General features: G+C 49.5%; 1 protein-coding gene across 1 annotated transcript in view; it reads right to left on the bottom strand.

The window, feature by feature from the left end:
• The window catches only part of haspin (histone H3 associated protein kinase), a 101880-nt gene that overhangs the window by 5496 nt on the left and 71603 nt on the right, over positions 1-24781 (bottom strand). Inside the window, exons 13-14 of the mRNA XM_072496446.1 lie at positions 15065-15207; positions 13569-13671 (exon numbers count right to left, since the gene is read on the bottom strand). Coding sequence (XP_072352547.1) covers positions 13569-13671; positions 15065-15207 — 246 coding nt within the window. The remainder of the gene's footprint in view (positions 1-13568; positions 13672-15064; positions 15208-24781) is intronic.

Genomic DNA, 24781 nt, shown 5'->3' with positions numbered 1-24781 from the left:
TTGAAGTGACACATGACACGGAAGAGTCAGAAGAGAAAAAAGATAGTGACCAGAAAGAAGGCATTGTCCTATTGACAAGCAGTTTTATGGCGGTAATGAGGGTGTTGGTTGCAGAATCCTTCAACTGTGCTGTATTGGACAGTGGCTGCACATCTACTGTGTGTGGAATTGACTGGTTAAAATGTTACCTGGACTCTTTGAATGCTGAAAATCGTAACAAGGTTAAGGAATTTGAAAGTTCCACAAATTTCAGGTTTGGGGATGATAATACTCTGAAGTCGCTGAAAAGAGTGGTGATCCCTTGCAATATTGCCGGAGTGAATCATTTCATTAGCACGGATGTTGTATCAAGTGAGATACCTTTGCTTCTGAGCAGACCGTCGATGAATGAAGAAAGCACACATGAAACTGGATATGGAACAGGATAAGGCAACAGTTTTTGGAAAGACGGTGGACTTACAATTTACACAGTCGGGACACTATTGTATTCCATTACTGACATAATTTTTCAAGAAGAGTGGTTAAGGATGTGTTAATGGCAGATGAAAATGGGACTTTAGCTGATAAAAAGCTTGTGATATTAAAACTGCATAGGCAATTTGCACATCCGTCTCCTCGGAGGCTGAAAAATTTATTAAAGGATGCAGGGGTAAGGGATGGCGACTATACTAGACTGATAGAACAGGTTAATGACCGCTGTGAAGTTTGTAGGAAGTACAGAAGGACACCAGCACGGCCGATAGTAACCCTACCTTTGGCCAGGGATTTTAACGACATTGTGGCAATGGACCTTAAGATCTGGGATAAAGCAAATAATATATTTATTTTGCATTTTGTAGATTTAGCAACCAGATTTAGTCAATCAACGATTGTACGAAGTAAAGAAGAGAGAGTAATTCTGGATCAAATCGTGGAAATATGGATAGGGACAGGAATGGGTCCACCGGCAAAATTCCTTGCGGACAATGGGGGAGAATTTGCTAATGATGAGTTTAGGGATATGTGTGAAAACATGAATATCAGAGTTATGAATACTGCTGCAGAAAGCCCATTTAGTAATGGTGTCTGTGAAAGAAATCATGCTGTCATCGATGTCATGCTTCGGAAAATTTTGGCAGATCGACCAAATTGCAGGCTAAATTCAACTTTAGCATGGTCGGTACATGCAAAGAATTCATTGCAGATGGTTCGGGACTATAGTCCTTATCAATTAGTGTTTGGTAGAAATCCTAAAATTCCGTCCATTTTGGATGACCAGCCTCCAGCTTGGGAGGGGACTACAATTAGCTCTGGTTTTGCTGAACATTTAAATGCATTACATAGCAGTAGAAAAGCTTTTTTGGAAGCGGAAGTCTCTGAAAGAATTCGCAGAGCTTTAAGACATAACGTACGGCCATCAGATGCCGTTTTTCAGCAAGGAGACATGGCATACTATAAGACAGAAAATTCTAATGAATAGAAAGGCCCAGGGAAGATCATAGGCATAGATAGCAAAACAATTATTTTGCAACATGGTAATCAAACTGTTAGGGTACATTCACCAAGGATAATGGGTACAGATTACAAATTTTCAAATTTAGACAGAGCAGACTGACATGACGAGGAACCAGAGTCATCTGGTACGCATGTGTTACAGAACTATGAAGACCAGTTAACTGATATAGACAGGGTTTCTGTAGAGGAACACAACACTTCTGATGAATTAGAACAGGCCATTTTTCCGAAAGGGCAACTGCCAAAAGTTGGTACAAAAGTGACATACTTGCCTGAAGGATCTAGTCAATGGAAGGATGCAACTGTTACTAGTAGAGCAGGGAAGGCCACTGGAAAGTATAAACATTGGTTGAATGTACAGCATTCAGAGGAAGGAGTCAAGACAATGGATTGGGAAAACAAAGTTCAAAAATGGAGGGCACAGAAACGCAGTGCCAGTTCAGATAGTACATCGGATAGTGAACAGGTCCGCAGGAAAAGGTCGAGAACTATTGAAGGACACCCCACAGCAGAAGGGAAAGATCAAGCAGTAGCAGTACAGAACGAGATACCAGGCAGGAGACTACGTGAGTAAGACTACAAATACTAATAGGAGTAGAGGCCCACATGCATGTGAGATTTTGGTGGCTTCAAATAAATTAGATGAAAAAGTTATTAAAGAAGCTAAACAGCAAGAATTGCATAGTGCATTTGGGGTATACACGGAAGTACCGGATAGGGGACAAAGAGCTCTATCCCACAGATGGATATGCACGGAAAAGGTTCTTCCGGATGGAACTTATAAGGCAAAGGCCAGGCTTGTGGCAAGGGGATTTGAAGAAAACTTAGAAGATCAGGATTTAAGGGTAGATTCACCTACAGCAGGAAAGGTTATTTTAAAGATCTTCTTGGCTCTATTAGCCACAAAGGCATGGGAATGCAAATCTATAGATATAAAAGCTGCCTTTTTGCAGGGGCATCAGCTCCAGAGAGACATTTTTCTCCGTCCTCCTGAAGAAGCAGCTAACACAGAAGGGGTACTCTGGAAGTTGGACAAATGTGTATATGGATTAAATGATGCATCTAGAGTCTGATATTTTTCGGTAAGGTCAGTTTTGTTAAAGTTAGGCTGTTGCCAGTTGAAAGCAGATCCTGCAATGTTTTACTGGCACTATAAAGGAAATCTTTCTGGCATTTTTATGATGCATGTCAATGAGTTTTTGTGGGGTGGGACTAGTGATTTTGAAGCTATTGTAATCTCTGGTTTGAGGAAAGAATTCAGGGTTGAAAGTCAGGCTTCCGGTGCATTTAAATATATTGGACTGCAAATTGGATAGACTAAGTTAGGGGCAACTTTACGTCAGCAATCTTATTTGGAAAGCATCACCCCCAATAGCAATTAGTCGTGGCCGAGTTTCACAAAAAGACGCAATGGTTTCAAAGATAGAAAAAGAGCAACTGCGAAGTTTAATTGGACAACTGAACTGGTTAGGTAGACAGACTAGACCGGACGTGAGTTTTGATGTCTTAGAGTTGAGTACAAAAATGAATGATCCCAAAGTGGAAGACATAAGAGCAAATAAAGCGTTGGCCAAACTAAAAATGCAGGAGTATGTTGTGAAGTTCCCGGTTTTAGGTGACCTTAAGCACTTGAAACTCATCGTTTATAGTGATGCGTCCTACGCAAATTTATGTGATGGGGTTTCAAGCACAGGAGGTTTTATAATTTTCCTTTTGGGGAACAATAGTAAATGTTGCCCGCTTGTGTGGGAAACAAAGAAAATAAGGAGAGTGGTAAAAAGCACTTTGGCTGCTGAGACGTTAAGCCTTGTAGAGGCGGTGGATATGGCCTTTTATACAAGTATGATATTGACAGAAATTTTGGGATTAGGGGATTTGGGTAATATACCTATTTTAAAAAATATATATTTTATTAAAGTTTTTCGATCAAAAAGAGTTTTCCATTTTTACAACTTTGTAACAAAATGTACATTGACCGTTATTTAAACAATATATTAACTAACAACAAGTACAGAAAAAGAAATAGTAACATTGAAAAAATAAATATAATTATAAACAACTAGCATGGAAAAGAACAAAAAAAAAACAAGGACCCACATGTATCCCCCCCCCCCCCCCGGGTTGCTGCTGCTGTCTTTCCTGTTTTCCCTTATCGCTCTGCGAGATAGTCAAGGAACGGTTGCCACCGCCTGGTGAACCCCTGAGCCGAACCTCTTAGTGCGTACTTTATTCGCTCCAATTTTATAAACCCTGCCATGTCGTTTATCTAGGCCTCCACGCCCGGGGGTTTAGCTTCTTTCCACATTACTAGAATCCTTCACCGGGCTCCTAGGGACGCAAAGGCCAAAACATCGGCCTCTCTCGCCTCCTGCACTCCTGGCTCTACTGCAACCCCAAATATAGCCAACCCCCAGCTTGGTTCGACCCGGACCCCCACCACCTTTGAGATCACTCTTGCCACACCCACCCAGAACCCATGCAATACCGGACATGACCAAAACATGTGGGTGTGGTTCGCCGGGCTTCCCGCACACCTATCCTCCACTCCAAAAAATCTACTCAGCCTTGCTCCCGTCATATGCGCCGTGTAGAACCTTGAATTGGATCAGGCTGAGCCTGGCACACGAGGATGAGGAATTTACCCTACTTAGGGCATCTGCCCCACAGCCCCTCCTCAATCTCTTCCCCCAGCTCCTCCTCCCATTTACCCTTTAGCTCCTCTACCATCGTCTCACCCTCGTCTCTCATTTCCCTGTATATGTTGGACACTTTACCTCACCGACCCATGCCCCCGAGATCACGCTGTCCTGGATCCCCTGCGCCGGGAGCTGCGGAAATTCCCTCACCTGTTGCCTTGCAAATGCCCTCACTTGCATATATCGAAAGGCATTCCCAGGTGGCAACTCGTATTTTTCTACCAGTGCTCCCAGACTCGCGAACGTCCCGTCCGAGAACAAGTCCTTCAATTTCACAATTCCTGCTCGTTGCCAAGATTGGAATCCCTCATCTATCCTTCCCGGGACGAACCTGTGGTTGTTCCTTATCGGGGACCACACCGAGGCACCCGCCACCCCCCGTATGTCGTCTCCACTGCCCCCAAATCTTCAAAGTCGCCACCACCACTGGGTTTGTGGTGTATTTTTTCGGGGAAAACGGTAACGGCGCCGTCGCCAGTGCTTTTAAACTTGTTTCCCTACAGGACGCCATCTCCAGTCTTTTCCACGCTGCTGCTTCTTCTTCCCTCATCCACTTACATATCATAGACACTTTGGCGGCCCAATAGTAATCACTCAGGTTCGGCAGTGCCAGTCCCCCTCTGTCCCTCCTACACTGCAGGAACCCTTGGTGTCTTTCCAGCCCACACAAAGCTCATAATACTCCTATCCACTTTCTTGAAGGCCTTTGTAATCAGTATGGGGAGACACTGAAACACGAAAAGAAACCTCGGGAGGACCACCATTTTGACCGCCTGTACCCTACCCGCCAATGACAGGTGCACCATGTCCCACCTTTTAAAGTCCTCCTCCATCTGCTCTACCTGTCGTGTCAAGTTAAGTTTATGCAAGGTTCCCCAGTTCCTAGCCACCTGGATGCCTAGATATCGAAAGTCCCTTGCTACTCTCCTCAGCGGCAGATCGTCTATTCCCCTGCCCTGTTCCCCGGGGTGCATCACAAATAGTTCACTCTTTCCCTTGTTCAATTTGTATCCCGAGAACTCTCCAAACTCCCTGAGTGTCTGCATTATCTCAGGCATCCCCTCCACTGGGTCCGCCACATATAGCAGCAGATCATCCGCATATAATGACACCCGATGTTCCTCTCCTCCTCTAAGCACCCCTCTCCACTTCCTAGAGCCCCTCAGCACTATGGCCAATGGCTCGATTGCCAACGTGAACAGTAACGGGGACAAGGGACACCCCTGTCTTGTGCCCCTATGTAATCGGAAATAGTCGGATCGTTGCCTGTTTGTAACCACGCTTGCCACCGGGGCCCCGTACAGGAGCTGAACCCATCTGATGAACTCCTCTCCAAATGCAAATCTCTTCAGTACCTCCCACAGGTAGTCCCACTCCACTCTATCGAATGCCTTCTCTGCATCCATCGCCACCACTATATCCGCCTCCCCCTCCGGTGGGGGCATCATCATTACCCCAGCAACCTTCGTATGTTGGCATTCAATTGCCTCCCTTTAACAAACCCTGTCTGGTCGTTATGTACCACCCCTGGGACACAGTCCTCTATCCTAGTCACCATCACCTTGGCCAGTAACTTGGCGTCTACATGTAGGAGGGAGATGGGCCTGTATGACCCGCACTGCAGCGGGTCTTTGTCTTGTTTCAGGATCAACGATATTGTCGCCTCCGACATCGTCGGGGGTAGTGTCCCCCTTTCCTTAGCCTCATTGAAGGTTCTCGCCAGGAGTGGGGCCAGTAGGTCCACATATTTCCTGTAAAATTCCACCGGGAACCCATCTGGTCCCGGGGCCTTACCTGCCTGCATGTTCCCGATTCCTTTTACCACCTCCTCCACCTCAATCTGCGCTCCCAGACCTGTCACCTCCTGCTCCTCAACCCTCGGGAACTCCAACTGGTCCAAGAAGTGCATCATTCCCTCTTTCCCCTCCGGGGGTTGGGACTTATACAGCCTCTCATAGAATTACTTAAACACCCCGTTCACCCTCCCCGCTCTCTGCTCCATCCTTCCCTCCCTGTCCCTAACTCCTCCGATCTCTCTCGCCGCCCCCCTCTTCCTAAGTTGTTGGGCCAGCAATCGGCTCGCCTTTTCCCCATACTCGTATTGTATTCCCTGTGCCTTCCTCCACTGCGTCTCCGCCTTACCCGTGGTCAGCAGGTCAAACTCCGTCTGTAGTCTCCGTCTTTCCCTGTATAGCCCTTCATTCGGGGCCTCCGCATATTGCCTATCCACCCTCAGAATCTCCCCAATCAGTCTCTCCCTTTCTTTACCCTCTTGTTTCCCCTGTGGGCTCTTATGGAAATCAGCTCCCCCCTAACCACCGCCTTCAGCGCCTCCCATACTACTCCCACCTGGACCGCTCCATCATCATTGACCTCTAGGTATCTTTCAGTACATCCCCTCACCCTTCCACATACCCCCTCATCTGCCAACAGTCCCATGTCTAATCTCCAAAGTGGGCACTGCTCCTTCTCCTCTCCTAGATCCAGATCCACCCAGTGTGGGGCGTGATCTGAAACGGCTAGAGCCGAATATTCCGTTCCTGCCACCTTCGGGAGCAGCGCCCTTCCCAGGACAAAAAAGTCTATCCGGGAGTATACTTTATGGACGTGGGAGAAGAAGAAAAACTCCTTACTCCTCGGTCTAGCAAATCTCCAGGGATCTACTCCTCCCATCTGCTCCATAAACCCCTTAAGCACCTTGGCCGCTGCCGGCCTCCTCCCGGTCCTAGATCTGGACCGGTCCAGCCCTGGGTCCAGCACCGTGTTGAAGTCCCCCCCCCCAATACCAAATTTCCCATCTCTAGGTCCGGGATGCGCCCCAACATACGCTTCATAAAACCCGCGTCATCCCAGTTCGGGGCATATACGTTCACCAGCACCACCGCCTCACCTTGCAATCTGCCACTCACCATCACGTACCTGCCCCACTGTCCGCCACTATGGTCTTAGCCTCAAACAGTACCCGTTTCCCCACCAGTATTGCCACCCCTCTATTTTTCGCATCTAATCCTGAGTGGAAAACCTGTCCCACCCATCCTTTCCTTAATCTGACCTGATCTGCCACTTTCAGGTGCGTCTCTTGAAGCATAACCACATCCGCCTTCAGCCTCTTTAGGTGCGCAAATACACTTGCTCTCTTAATCGGCCCGTTCAATCCTCTCATGTTCCACGTGATCAACCGGGTTGGGGGGCCCTTTACCCCCCCCCATCGTCGACTAGCCATCCCCTTTTTTAAACCAGCTCCTCACCCGTTTGTCCCCCAGACGGCGCCCTCCCGTCCCGACCATCCCATATCAGCTCCCCCTTACCCTCAGCAGCAGCAACCCAGTTAATCCCCCCCCCCCCGGGCTAGATTCCCTTCTAGCTTGATTGCTCCCCCCATATTGCTTCCGGGAGTCAGTAAACACTGGCTGACCTCGGCTTCCCCCGTTTACCCTTGGCCTCCCTGCGTGTGGGGCCCCCTTCCTTCCTGCGCCCACTTTTCCCGCCACAATTTCCGTAGCGCGGGAGAAAAGCCCGTGCTTCCCTCTTGGCCCCGCCCCTAATGGCGCAGTTCCCTCTCCCCTTCCCTACCGGCGCCCACATTTCTTCGTGTCCCCCCCCTCTGGGGGTGGGGGAGAAACAATTCTCCCGTCCTACATTTTTACAGATAAGCCCTCCCCCTCTCCCCCCTTTACAATTCCTTGCCACCACCTCGCTACTTCTTTCCAAACATCCATTCCTCAAATCTAGTCCAACTTCTCTTCTTGAATAAATGCCCACACCTCCTCCGCCGTCTCGAAGTAGCGGTGTTTGCCCTGGTGTGTAACCCACAGTCTTGCCAGCTGCAACATTCCAAATTTCACTTTTTTCCCCGTGGAGCACCGCCTTGGCCCGATTGAAACTCGCCCTCCTTCTCGCCACCTCCGCACTCCAATCTTGATACACGCGGATCACCGCGTTCTCCCACCTGCTACTCCGTGTCTTCTTAGCCCATCGCAGGACCATCTCTGTCTTTGTAGCGGTGGAACCTCACCACTATTGGTCGCGGTATTTCCCCTGCCTTCGGTCTTCTCACGAGGACCCGGTATGCTCCCTCCACTTCCAGGGGGCCCATCGGGGCCTCAGCTCCCATTAAAGTATAGAGCATCGTACTCACATACGCCCCAACATCCGCTCCCTCTGACCCTTCGGGAAGACCCAATAGCCTTAAATTCTTCCTCCTCAAGCTATTTTCCAGGGCTTCCAGCCTTTCTATGCACCTCTTATGTAGTGCCTTGTGCGTCTCCGTCTTCACCACCAAGCCCTGTATCCCGTCTTCATTCTCGGCTGCCTTTGCCTTCACTCCACGGAGCTCCATCTCCTGGGTCTTTTGCGTCTCCTTCAATCCCTCAATCGCCAGCACCTCCTTCTTGAGCTCCTCCACACATCGCCGGAGGAACTCCTGCTGTTCCGGGCCCCATACCATCTGGGCTCCCTCAGCCGCCATCTTGCTACTCCCTTCTCATCTCTGCCGCTGCTCCAGAGGATCCTCCGCAATCTGGCCACTACTATCGCTTCTTTCCATCCACACCCGGGGGGACTCCTTCCTTTATCGCCTCACACTGAGTTTGGCCGTGAAAAATTTCCGTTGGGGCTCCCGATAAGAGCCCAAAAGTCCGTTAAAACGGGAGGTGCCGAAACGTGCGACTCAGTTGGTCATCGCCGCAACCGGAAGTCTGTAATATACCTATTGACTGTCACATTGACAATAAATCCCTGTGGGAAAATGTGCACACTACAAAAAGTGTCAATGAAAAGAGGTTACAGATAGACATCGCAAGTTTGAAGCATATGTTGGACAGAGGGGAAATAACAAAAATTAAATGGGTCGACAGGAGCTATCAACTGTCAGACTGTTTTACGAAAAGAGGGGCGAGTTCACAGAAACTTTTGGATATTGTTAATGAAGGACGCTTGTTTCTGTGACTGTTTTTTTTCTTTCTCGTCCAAACAAAAAATAAGGAGGGGGAAATCATGTGTGTTTTTGAGTTTCTTGAAATGTTGTTTTCACCTAATTATTTTTTTTCCCCCAAGGAAGGGGAGACTGTTAAGCAATGGGTTAAGAGACGTTGCAATTAGTTGTCTCATTTATGTTAAGTATCCATTAATTGACACTGATATGTAAAGGGGGCTTCAGGCGGCCTCTGTCAGGTGGTGTGTTGTTAAGAGTTTTGAGCAGAGGCTGTGGAAGTGAAATAAATGGTGTTTGGTGAAAAGGAACAAGAACTTTAGACTCTTCATATCACAGCAACTAAAACGGCTAACAGGGGGGAGAGGAGGTGATGCTGGGGCCCGTGCCGATGACTCCCTCATGGGAGGTGCCAGAACACCGCAGTGCCTCGGACTCCACCCCCCTCTCCTGTCCCTGGTCATCTCATGAGCAGCAGACACCAAGCCACCTGCAATTCCCAGGAAGCAGCCAAGCCCATTCAGGCCTGGTCACCCCAGAAGACAGTCGCCAAAGGGGACCCAGGTCACAGGACAAGAATCGCAGCATGCTGCTTACATTCCTGTTGTACTGCCTGGGGATCCATCTCGACGTAGCGTTAGGGCCCCTAAGGCCAGAAAGGTAGACATCAGTTAGGTTGACATGGCTGTAGCACATAAGATAGCGATAGGGGCTCGGGCACAAATCTGCACATATATGTTTACAATAAACACGTGTACGACGTTACAACATGCCTCAGTGCTTTGTCAGAAGGGTGTGAGATTGGGAGCAGAAGGGGTTCTGGCGGCAGGAAGGGTGCTGGGCGGAGGGTTGGGGTGGGGGAGCTTGGACCACAGACCCCATTTCAGACAGCGCTCACCGCTCCCGTGCCCCACCCCCATTACCCCACTCCCCCCGCCACCCCAGGGGTTTGGTGGGACCGTGTGAAGGAATGGCCAGCTCGCATGCAGAGATCACCCTGTTGGACGGTGGAACGTGCGACCATGGGCAGGAGTCAGATCTTGGCAAAAGGTGCGGAGCACCAGAGCTCAACTCAGAGTGGGTTGTCATCATCCTCCATCCTATGGACCACACCCGCTGTTATTATCAACCCAGGTCCTGCACCCCATAGTGAGGCAGGTAGAAATCACAGATGGGGGTTGCGGGGATCACAAGATGTACGTGCCACTGGCCACTCTTCCTAGTCGGTGAACCTGAAAGCGATTGGAGCGTCCCGTGCGCATCGGCCCAGGCGCACACGTTGGGCGGCCTCCCGTGCCTATACGGACCCCATGGTCTGCCCATCCCCACCCTCTCCCACATCGGACGAGGGCTGACATTCATCATCCCCATCCAGCACGTCATCCCTCTTCTGCACGATGATGTGGAGGGCATGGCAGGACACCACGATGTGGGAGACCCTGCTAGCGCTGTACTGGAGGGTCCCTCCAGAGCAGTCCAGGCACCAGAACCGCATAATCAGGTTGCCGAAGCACTGCTCGATCGTGCCCCTGGTCGCTTCATGGGCGCCATTGTAGCGGGTCTGTGGCCTCTGAATAGGCGTCATCAGCCACGACCACAGCGGATAACCACCGTCGCCCTGGAGCCAACCCCCCAGCTGGGGATGTGCCTCAAAGAGGCCAGGAACCATCAATTGTGCCACAATGAAGGCATTGTGCACACTGCCGGGTATCGGTTTGTGAAGACCGTCCTGTCATCTGCACGTGCTCGAAGGAGGACATGCATCCCATCGATCAGCCCTGGACATCTCATCGCTGGCGGCGAACCCCCGCCCAGACATTCTGGTCAGCTCAGTCCACATTCAAATTGATGTATTGTGGCGACCGGGCACATAGAGTATCCGTGACGGCGAGGATGCACCTGTGCCATGAGCTCTCAGAAATTCTGGACAGATTCCCACTCGGCACCTGGAAGGACCCGTAAAGGTTCAGGGCAACCGTCGCCTTGACCACTACCAGGAACAGGCATCCTCCCCCATTCCCCGTGGTTGCAGGTGCACCACGATCCAGCAGTAATGACTCATGGTCCCACTGCTCAGCCGGAGTCTTCGATGGCATGCCCGTTCCGGCAGGTTCTCGAATGACAGGCGCTGCCGGTACAAACGTGGTCTTATGCGGTGCCTCTTCCCACCTCCTCGAGCAGCTCCAGCTCGTACAGCCTCAGTGCATCCCCCAGTGCTGTGGCGATTAGGAGGAAGGCCACCATTCCTGGTTGAATTCTAATATCCATTGTCTGCAGGGGGTGAAAAGCCAACATGTTAGCATGAGTGCATACCCCTGTGCCCAACCAGGTACAACAGGCTACATGGTGGCCCATTTGCACTGCGGACCCTGCCCCCACATGCCCCCCTTAGGCCCTCCCCCCCACCGCACCCTTGGCCCAGTGTATGCCAGGCACCATGGGGGCCTCTGGCCCTGGTGCCCGTCCCTGCAGCCAAGGGTACCAATGGCTGACGCTGCCCTTGCCAGCGGTACGCTCCAAGCCATGGGCATAGCCCTTAGGTGAGCGACATGATGCCCCTCAAGCAGGTGGCAGCCAGTTGGGGGTGGTGGTTTGGCGGAGGGTGGGGTGCATGGGGCTGGGGGGTGGATGGTGCGGTGGGAGCACCCATATGTCCGGTGTCACTCTGCAGAACCATGGGCCAAGGTGGATGGTCATTGGGATGTGCAGCAAGATGGCAATGGAGGTCCGTGCCTGGATACCCCGGACCCGTCATCTGGTCACCCACCACTGTTCCACCCCCTCAGCCCTGGCAGGGACCCTTCCCCAGCCAGTATCAGGATTGATAGCCCACGGTCACGTCTCTGCGTGTCCTACTTCCTCTCTCACATCAGCCAGAGTGCATGTTCTTGATTTTTAAAAGCGCAAGTGAACCTCACATCAGGAATTCCCCCAGAGGATCCGGACAATACAGGCTCAGGCCCGCTAATGATATGTAAACAGCGTTTATTATACCTGAGGAGTAGGACGCATTGACACCGATGTCGAGGCACTGGAGAATTGCGATTTGGCGTGAACCCAGTGCTGGCCACGATTTTGGCGTCAAGACAGATTCTCCGCTCAATCACCTTTCCCCATTTTGGCGTTGGCCGACAAGAGAATCCTGCCCTATATGTTTTTATTATACCCCTTTGTGTGTTTTTCCTTTTTTTTTTTAATTTAGAGTACCCAATTCATTTTTTCCAATTAAAGGGCAATTTAGCGTGGCCAATCCACCTACCTGCACATCTTTGGGTTGTGGGGGTGAAACCCACGCAAACACGGGGAGAATGTGCAAACTCCACACAGACAGTGACCCAGAGCCGGGGTCGAATCTGGGACCTCGGCGCCGTGAGGCAACAGGGCTAACCCACTGCGCCATCGTGCTGCACATTTTGTGTGTTATTCCTAAGTAGGGGTTTAAAAATAAACCTATTAACATCCATAATCATTGTACTATAATCATAGTACAATGTAATATTGTCACATATGGATTTAATTGATTAGAAATTATGGGCTCAATCCAATGTCCATGCTGCGCCCGAAAAGCAGCTCACCGTGGCCAATAAAAGCCGAGAGAACCTGCTCCCGAATCTACCCAGCTCACAACGCTTCGCGAGATGTAAAGAGATCTCACGAGGCATTGCAATGTAAATCCCGCCCAGAGCATTCGTGGGGGTCTGCCAGGTCTCTCCACAGCTGCATGCCCTTTGGGCAGGATGGTGCCCTGGCACTGCAAAGATGCCCAGGTGGCACTGCCAGCTGGCATGGGCACTGCCAGAGTGCCACTTCCAAGGTGTCAAGCTGGCATTTTTTGGAATCGCGAATTGGCCATGGGTGCCCTGTGTGGGTGTTGGGACCGGGGACCTCCTCAGTGTGCAAAATGGGGCTATGAGCGGTCTCAGCAGCGCATTCTCCGCTGATGCTCCTTATACAACTCGAGTCCCGTTGTATAGCCATATATTTCTCGGCGCAGTGAGTGCCGGGAAACACGGCTAAATGCGCTCGCTTTGGCACTTTGTTCCCAATTAGTTGAATCGTGTCCTATACCATCAAAATGGGACTTCTGACATCAATTCCTGACAAAATCCTGCCCCCTTCCTGTTCCTGTATGTATAATTCCCAATCACAACTGGACACAAGAAATTTAGAATGGGATCATAAACTAACAGGACCTACCAGCTCCCAAAAAGGGATTAACATATCCTTTGATATCTAACTATGTAAATTTAACCCGAGTGCCTTTTCAAATTAACCTAATGTTCAAAGAGTGCAGAGTTTCCAAAATGTACATCATCATCCTGGCAATCTTAAATACTTTGATGCTTTCTCTGCAAGTGACATATATCATGTGACAAATGCAAACTGTGCTTTAAACATGTGGATGCACTTCTATTTAAACAAAATCTTAAATACTATCAATTACTCACAGGTTTTCCTTCTTCATTTCTCTGTATATATCAAATTGATAATCTCCTTGACCATGAAAGAAACTATCCTCAGAGGAAAGATCACAGAATTGCACAACATCACCTGGGGAGAGCAAATCATTTCAGTGAATTAAATGTAGGGAATAATAGATAGGGGTGTGATTGCAGTACACTGATTAAAATAAAGTATTTGGATCAAATCATAACCCAGCAAAGTTCCAATCTCCACAATGTAATTACAGCCTTCACGTTACTGCATCAGAGAAGGGATCGTTGGGGTAAGATGGTAAACCAATGGGTCATCTATCCTACCAGGGGTTGTAAAAAATCCATGGCACTATTTGAAGAAGTGAGGAAGAGTTCGGCCAGTACTGGGGATGGCATTTATTCGTCAATCAATCCCACAACAGAATTCACTGCTGTTTATGGAGCTTGTTGAATGCAAATTGTTTCGTCCTTTCCTACAGGACAACAGTGAAGACACTACAAAAGTACGTTATTAGCTGTAAAGACTTTGCAAAATGCTGAGCTATTGAAAAATATAGTATATATATAGTATAAATGCAAGACTCCTGCAGAGGCTCGGTTCACAATCTTCCAATCCTTAGATAAAGGAGTTACAATAAAGTACTTGGAAATGGATAAATCAGGCAAATAGTGAATTCTCTGCTGGATAGTTTTTGAGACAATACCTGGGGCAATATAAATTGGAATTTGGAAAAAGTATGGGCTGATAAAAGATCAGCATGGTGTTGAAGGAAATTTGTATTTGACTAACTTAATTTAATTTTTTGATGAAGAAACAAAGTGCTATGAGAGTAGTGTGGTTGATATTTAGAACATACAGTGTGGAAGGAGGCCATTCGGCGCAACGAGTCTGCACCAACCCACTTAAGCCCTCACTTCCACCCTATCCCCATAACCCAATAACCCCTCCTAACTTTTTCTGGACACTTAAGGGCAATTTAGCATGGCCAATCCACCTAACCTGCACGTCTTTGGATTGTGGGAGGAATCCGGAGGAAACCCATGCAGACACGGGGAGAACGTGCAGACTCCGCACAGACAGTGACCCAGCAGGAAATCGAACCTGGGACCCTGGCACCGTGAAACCACAGTGCTAACCACTATGCTGCCCGATTTGTATGGATTTTTGACAAAGTACCATATAATGGACTTACTAGCAAAATTATCATACGAGTGATAAAAGTTTGGAACTTCCTTTCACAGACAGCAATTAATGCTGTGTCAATTTTAAACTTGAGATTAGAGACTGATAGATTTCTTTTAACCAAAAGTATTAAAAGATTCCGTAAACCAAAGGCTTTAGTGAGCAAATGGCCTACTCCTGTTTATTTTTCCTATATTAATATTCAATTCAGTACCACTAAGTTTGAGATGAAAAGATTGCAGGTCCAGTTGATCAAGGGAACAGCAACATTAAAAAATAATCAAAACTCACAGCTTTATAAAAATGCATAGACAATATTACTGACCTTTTCCCATTCTTGATAGAGTATAATCAATAATATTGACCATAAATCCATGGCTGTCAATGCTGTAAATATTTCCACACAATTTGTATTCAACCTGCTTGAAGTCAGTTTTCTTGATAAGGACATTACCCCAGTGCAAGTCTCTGAAAATAAATTCAAACAAGGACCCAGATAAACACAATTTACATCAAAAAATAAACCTTGCAGATTATAAACAGCAAGATACACATGAGACAATATTTCTGCGACTGGGGGCAGATATCAATCTGATTCCAGCAGAGAATTCACTATTTGCCACTTCTCCGCTGTACACAACGCCACAATTTGTAATCTAAAATAATGGGTGCTTCTGGACCCTACTTCTGTCAGTCAGATTTATTGCAATGTCAGGAATTACTACATGCAGCTGAACTCGAGATAGCTGGCAAAGCAAAAAAAATAAAGAAATATCTCCATTATTCTTTAGGCAACAACTTCACACTTCACTGGGGCATTGCTTCCCCAGGTGGGGGAGCTATTGGACCTGAATAGTGAAAGATTTGTCCCAAGATTTGGAACTTGAATGGTTAAGAAAAGTGGCAGCTGAAGTCCTGTCCCATCACTTTTCCACCCTCTTAAAGTGGTCTATGGAATTTGCTGACACAAAAATGTATTGCTTTAGAAAAAACACCATTGACATCAAAGTAAAACTGTGAACTGAAGAAACAAAGCAATTTCAATATTAATATCAATTATTCTTGCAATAGAATTCACTACCAATTTTCAGTTTGCTTCATTCTCTTCCTTTGAATGCAACTTATTCTCCGCATAACTCCATCTGCAGGCAAATAAAATTCAATAGACCAGAAGCCTGTTAATAGTTTCTATTATGAACATTAACATGTACATGGGATGGCACAGTGGTTAGCAATGCTGCCTCACCGCTCCAGGAACACAGATTCAATTCCGACAAGAGTGACTGTGGAGTTTCTCCCATTTCCAGGTGCTCCGGTTTCTTCCCAGTCTAAAGATGTGCGGGTTTGATGGTTTTGCTATGCTAAATTGCCCTTGGAGTGTCCAAAAGGTTAGGTGGGGTTACTGGGTTATAGGGATAGGGCAGAGCCTATGTAGGGTGCTCTTTTGTCAACAGATTATGCTACTATGGCAGAAATGTGGGTGTACTACTTACAATTTCATATCAACACCAAATTCAAGACAAACAATACATGTTTATGTTAGAATACTGGTAATGAAGAGAGTGATGCTTGAAAGGAACAGAGGAGAAGGGGGGCTGGTGTTGCCGAACTTCAGCAACTATTACTGTGCGGCCAACATAGCGATGATAAGGAAATGGATGGTGGGTGCGGCGTCGGTTTGGGAGCAGATGGAGGCTGCTTCGTGCAGGGGCACTAGCTTAACAGCCCTGGTCATGGCGCCTCTGCCGCTTCCGCCGGCACGGTACTCCACCAGCCTGATAGTGGTGGCGACTCTTGGGATCTGGGGCCAGTGGAAGAGGCATGTAGGGGAGGTAAGAGCATCGGTGTGGACTCCAATCTGCGGCAACCACCGATTTGCCCCGGGGAACATGGACGGGGGGCATCGACTGTAGAGGAGGACGGGGATTGTGAGGATGTGGGATCTGTTCCTGGAAGGGAGCTTTCCGAGCAGGAGGGCGTTGGAGGAGAAGTTTGGGCTGGCGAGAGGGAACGACTTTAGATACTTGCAGGTGAGGGATTTTGTACGCAGAATGGTGCCGTCCTTCCCACGTCTCCCGCTGAAGGGGAGGCAGGACAGGGTAGTTTCTAGGGGAAAGGTGGGAGAAGGTAGAGTTTCAGACGTCTACAAGGAACTAATGGGAGCTGAGGATACGCAGACCGAGGACCTGAAGCTTAAGTGGGAGGAGGAGCTCGTGGGGGAGCCGGAGGACGGTATTTGGGCAGAAGCCCTGAGCAGAGTAAACACAACCGCAACGTGTGCCAGGCTCAGCCTGATCCAGTTCAAGGTCGTGCACCAGGCCCACATGACAGTGGCCCGGATGAGCAGATTCTTTGGGCTGGAGGACAAGTGAGCTAGATGCGCCGGAGGGCCGGCTAACCATGTACACATGTTCTGGTTGTGCCCCAAACTCAGGGGGTATTGGCAGGAATTCGCAGATGTCATGTCCCGGGTATTGAAAACTGGTGTGGTAATGAGCCCGGAGGTGGCAATCTTTGGGGTTTCGGAGGACCCGGGAGTCCAGGAAGAGAGAGAGGCAGACGTTCTGGCCTTTGCTTCCCTGGTAGCCCGGCGACGAATACTGTTAGCATGGAGGGACTCAAAGCCCCCGAGGGCTGAGGTATGGCTATCGGATATGGCAAGCTTTCTTGGCCTATAGAAAGTCAAGTTCGCCTTGAGAGGTTCGCTACTAGGGTTCGCCCGAAGGTGGCAGCCATTTATTGACTTCTTCACAGAGGAGTAAGCGTCAGCAGGGGGGCAAGGGTAGAGTAGAGTAGAATAGGGGGATATTGAGGCAGGTTCGTGCGTGAACAGAGCCATGGTTTGCACTATGTTTAATTTGTAATTTGTGTCTTTGTACTGTACAATGTCACTTTTTCTATATGCCTAAAATACCTCAATAAAGTTGTTAAAAAAAATAATACTGGTAATGATTTTGGTAACGAAGCAAGGAACACTTCAATATTTCATGCAATGCATAATACTGACTGATGAGATGGTCACAACTTGGAATGGAATGAACTTTTATTCAATCTGCAGGTTGATCGGTAGACAGAGGCAAAGACTCCATGAGAGGCCAAGCTGACAGGTTAAAACTCACTTTATTCCACACTATTCACAATAATCACTCCTCTCCCACAGGGTCTTCTTCTCCGAATTGCTTCTAGGTCGGGGTTTATATTCCATGGGGAGCTCCTCCAATTAGTTAGGAGGAAGCTCCATCCCACCCCACAGTCACCTGAGTAGCTCATACTCTTGAGTGTAGGAGGGGAAGCGGTTTTATGCAAGTCTGGAGAAATGTCCATGTCCTCAAGTGGAGGGTCCCGTGGCCGCTTTGGTTGTGGCCCGGGTTCCAGGGACGGTACAGCCGGCCCGGAGGTGTGTAGCGTACCAGAGATCACCGCTTCCATGAGGAAAGTCGTAGCTGGCATGGCCCAGCCAGTAAGCCAGCTGGTACAATTGGTGCCGGCCTATCGCCGCCAGGCGGTCCAATGTCCATATCGGAATCAGTCTCACCGTTGCTGGCCGGCGGGTTTGGCCTTGGTTCCCCTCTGGACTCAGGGCTCCTCCTTAGCTGTACGGGGGGCGGAGTCCGGGTCCTACGTGGGGCCTCCGGGTCACATGCCAGTGATTCCTGGCAAGTGGTCCAGGTGGTGGCGTCTCTTGCGTCTTGCACCCTGTACCTGGATTGCATAGGAGACTGGGCCCGTCGCGTGGAGGACTACCCCAGGGATCCATATGGCTCCAGTCCTGAACTTCCTCACATAAACCCCGTCACCTGTCCTGAAGGTGCGCCCCCATGGGGGGGCGGTGAGAGTCCGTCACTGAGCGGTCCTGCTGCTGACAAACCCGTGTCTGGATGTCAGGGAGGAGCGGCTGAGACGCATCCGGAGTCGCCGCCTATGAGCATCTCTGCCGGTGCGATGCCGGTTGTGGCGTGAGGCGTCGTACGATAACTGAAAAGAAACCGTGCCAACCGCGTTTCCCACAACCCCAAAGTCATCTTTCTCATGGCTCTCTTGAACGTTTGTACCTCTCATTTCACTAGCCCATTGGAGGCTGGGTGGTACAGGGCCGTCCGTAAGTGCCTGATGCCATTCATGGCCATGAACGAAACAAACGCCTGGCTTGTGAACGCCACCCCATTTTCGGACACCAGGACCCCGGGCAGTACGTGCGTGCTAAAAATAACCCTGTCTGTCCATAGTTGCTCGTGTGGTTGCCGTGGGGACCGGGTGTATGTACTTAGAACATAACATAGAACATAGAACATAGAACATAGAAAATACAGCACAGAACAGGCCCTTCGGCCCACGATGTTGTGCCGAACCTTTGTCCTAGATTAATCATAGATTATCATTGAATCTACAGTGCAGAAGGAGGCCATTCGGCCCCCTGAGTCTGCACCAGCTCTTGGAAAGAGCACCCTACCCAAACTCAACACCTCCACCCAACACCAAGGGCAATTTGGACATTAAGGGCAATTTATCATTGGCCAATTCACCTAACCCGCACATCTTTGGACTGTGGGAGGAAACCGGAGCACCCGGAGGAAACCCACGCAGACACGGGGAGGACGTGCAGACTCCGCACAGACAATGACCCAAGCCGAAATCGAACCTGGGACCATGGATCTGTGAAGCAATTGTGCTATCCACAATGCTACCGTGCTGCCCTTAAGAACAAATAAATCTACACTATATAATTTTCCCGTAATCCATGTACCTATCCAACAGCTGCTTGAAGGTCACTAATGTTTCCGACTCAACTACTTCCACAGGCAGTGCATTCCATGCCCCCACTACTCTCTGGGTAAAGAACCTACCTCTGATATCCCTCCTATATCTTCCACCTTTCACCTTAAATTTATGTCCCCTTGTAATGGTGTGTTCCACCTGGGGAAAAAGTCTCTGACTGTCTATCTATTCCCCTGATCATCTTATAAACCTCTATCAAGTCGCCCCTCATCCTTCTCCGCTCTAATGAGAAAAGGCCTAGCACCCTCAACCTTTGGTTGGATGTCCACAAATAGAAAGTATCTGGCCCCCTGAAACAGGCCAGCAAAGTCGATGTGTACGTGGAACCAAGGCTTCCCGGGCCATTCTCAGGGATGTATCGGGGCCGCGGGTGGGGCCTTCTGGTGTTCCTGGCATAGGGTGCAATTTTTGGCTACCCACTCTATCTCGGCATCCAGTCTGGGCCACCAAAAGGTAGCTACGCGGCAACATTTTCATCTTTGCCACCTCAGGGCCCCCGTTATGGAGGTCTTTCAGCAGGGGCACGGCCCCCATTTGGGTACGACCTCCCACAGCCCCCACAGATGGACGCTATCTTCGGCACTCATCTCAAGTAGCTTGGCGGTGGAGGCCACCAGCCCCTCTGGCATCATCCTATGTCGGGCCCCCTAGTGGACCATATGTTGGACACTCAACAACTTGGGGTTTGTCTGGGTCCATTCTCGGATATGAGCTGCAGTTACTGGCAAAGTGTTCATGAAATGGAGAGTGGCTATCACCTCCACGGCTGTGGCGGAAGCCTGCGACTTTGTGGGTAGAGGCAGACAGCTCAACGCATCCGCGTGCGGGATTCTTGTGCCCGGGCGATGCTCCCAGGTGTACTCATAGGCCAACAGAAGCAGGGCCCACCATTGAACCCGGGCGGATGCCTTCAGTCGTATCATCTAATCTTCCTTAAATAATCCCAGCAGGGGCTTGTGGTCGGTATATATCGTGATCGGTCACCCATAAACGTACTAGTGGAATTTCCTCACTGCGAACACCACTGCCAAACCTTTCTTCTCTATCTGGGTGTAGTTTCGCTTTGCGTCCGCCAGGGTGCGCAACACAAAAGCTATAGGTTGCTCCGAGTATTCGGGCATGCGGTGTGCTGGGACCACCCCAACACCATATGGTGAGGCATCGCAGGTGAGGAGCAGGGGCTTGAGGGGTCAAAGTGGGTAAATAATTCCTCTGATGAGAGCCATTACTTCACTTCGGGAAATGCCTTCTGGTGCAGGGGGGTCCCAGACCCACTTCTGTCCCTTCCTCAGTAGTTGGTGGAGCGGACGGAGTAGCGTGGCCATCTTGGTTATGAACTTCCCGTAATAGTTCATCAGGTCGAGGAAACAGCGGAGCTCCATTTGGCCATGAGGGATGGGGGCCTGGCGAATCGCCTGCCTGCACCTTTTCCTCCACAAGAAGGAGGCCTCTGCTGTCCACCCGGTACCGAGATACATGACCTCAGAAGGTTGAAAAGGCACTTCTCCCTCCGGAGGCAGACCCCGGCCCAAGAAAACCGCTGGAGGACCTCATTTAGGTTCTCCACGTGTTCCTAATGAGATATTCCGGTGATGGGAGCGTCGTCCAGGTAGATGGCCACCCTTGAAAGATGTTCTCCACAACCCTCTGGAATATCACACAAGTCGAGGAGACATCGAACGGCAACCGTGTATATTTGTGCAATCCTGATTCCGAGGTCCCAGGCTCGAGCACCAGCTGCAAGTACGCGTGGCCCATGTCCAGCTTAGTGAATGGTTTTCCTCTGCTGAGCCGTACATAGAATCCTCGATCCGAGGGACTGGGAACGGTCAATGCGGGATACCAGGTTTACAGTCATTTTACCGTCCCCACAGAGCCGTACTGACACGTCCGGCTTCAACACGGGGACCATGGGCACAGCCCGATTGGCATAATGGACAGGGCAAATAATCCCCAGCTGCTCCAAATGGTCCAATTCCTGGTCTACCTGGGTGCAAAGTGCGTACGGCACAGGACGGGCGCGGAAATATCAGGCTGGCCGTTTTCCACCACATTGATCGTGACCATAGTTTATTGGTTCGAGGCCTTCAGCGAAAACCGAAGGGAACTTGGACAGCATTGAACGGGGGTACATCTGGCATAGGCGTTGCCAATCCAAATGTAGGAGACGCAGCCAATCACACCGATGGTCTTGGAGATGCCCAATGTTCAGGACTGCCAGACCTTGGAGTTCCTCGAGCCCGTGGTCGTTGCTTTCCTGGGCGAGCGCTATGTCGACAGCTGTGTCAAGGGTCAGAGGGGTCTCCATTAACAGCTTCCACTCCGTCTCCCGAAGTTGACGTAGACTGCCACCAACGGTAGGCATGCGGACTGGTCTCTGTATGCCACAGGCACATGGGCGGTACCCTGGATTTCTAAGGGCTCCCCGGTATATGGACCGCCATGTTGCGAAGCTCTAGTGGCTGAAGATGTGTATGGATGGCGGCATTAATGAGTGGACTGACAACCTAACTTGCCGTTCCCGTGTCCAGTTCCATCTCGGTGGGGTGTCAGTTTAGCAGCATCGTCATAGGTGACGGTCTGGAGCCAGTCACGCAGAGCAGCGGTAGGGTTGGCTCCTCAGCGTCCATGTCCTCCAGGAAATGCGTGCGGCCTCTTGGGGTGAAATGACGACTTATCCATTGCTGGGGGATGGCGTCCTCGGGCGATTGCCCGGAGACTCGTTCCTGGCCTTGGTTTCCCACTCGGTACTGGCACCTGCCATCCTGGAACGCTGAGTCGGGGAATCTCCATGGTCGTTCCAGGGCAAGTCGCAGCGGCAGTTACAGGACCTGCGGTTACTTCTGACCTGCGAAGTTCCCATCACCTCATTTCTGGTAGCCATCGGCCGATGGTCTTGGAGATGCCCAATGTTTAGGACCGCCAGACCCTGGAGTTCCTGGAGCCCGCAGTCGTTGCTTCCCTGGGCGAGCACTATGCCGACGGCTGTGTCAAGGGTCAGAGGGGCTTCCATTAACAGCTTCCGCTCTGTCTCCCGAAGTCTGCAAACGAAGGGGTTCCGCTGCGATTCAGCCAGGGCAGCTCCGAACCCGCAGGGTTCCCCGTAAACACACCGAGTATTCCTCAGTGGACTCCGCCGGCGACTGCGAAGCGATATGGAAACAGTACCATCGGAAAATAATCAGGGGCTGTGGATTTAGGTGACGGCCCACCCAGTCGATCAGCGTGGCGAATGGCAACCTGTTCGGCCTGTCCAATTAAGTCAAGTTCCTGATTAATGCATAAGCCAGTCTGCGGTCAGTAAGGTGACAGTCTGTCGCTTGTCAGTGGTGATGGCGTTCATGCAGGAAAAAAGTTGTAAACTTTCGACGTACTAGACCCAATCATCTGAGTTGGCTTCAAAAGGCTCAAGGTTACCTATGTATGCCATGCCGGCCAGCTGGAGAACAGCCTCCTGAGATAGTTGAAACAGGGTCTGAGGTCTCAGCACTTGCTGCTTACGGCAGCTCCATCCCATCCTCGTCGCCAGTGTGGTAAACAGAGGCAAAGCTGACAGGGTACAACTCACTTTATTCCACACTAGTCACAACAATCACACCTCTCCACTCCCGCAAGGTCTCCTTCCCCGAATTGCTTCTAGGCCGAGGTTTATATTCTGTGAGGAGCTCTTCGAATTCGGAGGAAGCTCTGCACCCTAGTCATCTGAGTAGCTCATACTCTGAGGTGTAGGAGGGGAAGCGGATACTATACAAGCTCTGTCCCTGGAGGAGGTTGTAATACCAACATTCCATTACACTTCAGACATGGACTGCTTTGTTCATGGTTTTGTGGGCAAATGAACAAAACAACTGCCCATATTTCACAAGCATTTATTTTATTACATCTCCCTTGGAGATAGCTTAAACACAGATACTAACAGGGCTCCATATCTGCCAAATGTGGCTTAAACAATTCATAGAACCCCGACAGTGCAGAAGGAGGCCATTCAGCCCATCAAGTTTGCACCGACTCTTTGAAAGAGCACCCCACCTAGGCCTGCGTCTCCACCCTATTCCCATACCCCACCTAACCTTTTCCTGCTGACTATTTGGGGGCCTATAGTACAGTCCGATCAAAGTGATCTCACCCGTCTTATTTTTCAGTTCAACCCATATAGACTCAGTGGGCGAACCCTTGGATATAGCCTCTCTCTGTACTGCCGGGATGTTGCCCCTAATCAAAAACGCAACATGCCCTCCCCTCCTGGTCTATCTTTCCAACAGCATCTGTACCCCAGAACATGAGCTGCCAGTCCTGCCCTTCCTTTAGCCATGTTTCTGTAATAGCTATAATATCCCAGTCCCATGTACCTATCCATGCCCCGAGTTCATCGGCCTTGCCCATTAGGCTTCTTGCACTTTTCTTCCTTACTAACTTTTGTTTCTATCCCTTCTTTAATACCCTCTGACTTCCTGCATTGGTTCCCATCCCCATGCCAAATTTGTTTTTACAACCACCTATGCAAGTATATCTTTCCTTTAGTACGGAGTTCAAAAAAGGGGTACATTAAATATTGAACAGATCCCTGAAAACGGCAATAATATAAATACAAATTACTGCGGATGCTGGAATCTGAAACAAAAACAGAAAATACTGGACAATATCGGCAGGTTTGGCGGCATCTGTGAAGAAAGAGAAGAGAGCTAACATTTTGAGCCTGGATGATACTTTGACAAAGCAGGAGAGAATTGGAAATAGGGTCAGATTTATACTGCGGGGTGAGGGGTGTGGAGTGGTGGGGTTGGATAGGGAGCCAGCGATAGGTAGAGATTGACAAAAATGTCGTAGGCAGAAAGACAAAAGTAATGTAAATGGGGGTGGCCAAGACTAAGAAGGGTGCTGATAGAGGCACATAAAGAGATTGGAATGTTGAATGGCAGAACAAAGGTGAGTGGTGTGTCAAAGGGCAACTGTGAACAGTTGGCCCAAGTGGGGTGGGGGTAGGAGGGGGACAATGGTGAGGGAAAAATGAATCAACGGAAGCAAGGAAAATAAATTGATAGAAAAAAAAATTAGGGTGAAGGTAGAGAGAGAGTTCAGTCTGAGAAAATGGCAAGCTCTGTACTCACTGGTATCTTCCTATTTCATTCCATTACATATGACTACACCTCAAAAAGTATTTTCTTAGTTACAAAGCTGCTAAGACATTCGGTAGTCTGTAAAAAACTATATAGCTGAAAGTGTTTCTTTGTTTATGCAAAGGACATTGAAAGATTCTGCTTTCCTC

The sequence above is a fragment of the Scyliorhinus torazame genome, chromosome 3 (genome assembly GCF_047496885.1).
Source record: "Scyliorhinus torazame isolate Kashiwa2021f chromosome 3, sScyTor2.1, whole genome shotgun sequence".
Taxonomy (NCBI): Eukaryota; Metazoa; Chordata; class Chondrichthyes; order Carcharhiniformes; family Scyliorhinidae; genus Scyliorhinus; species Scyliorhinus torazame.
The sequence above is the reverse complement of the archived record's forward strand: the minus strand, read 5'-3'. Positions and strand labels throughout refer to the sequence as shown.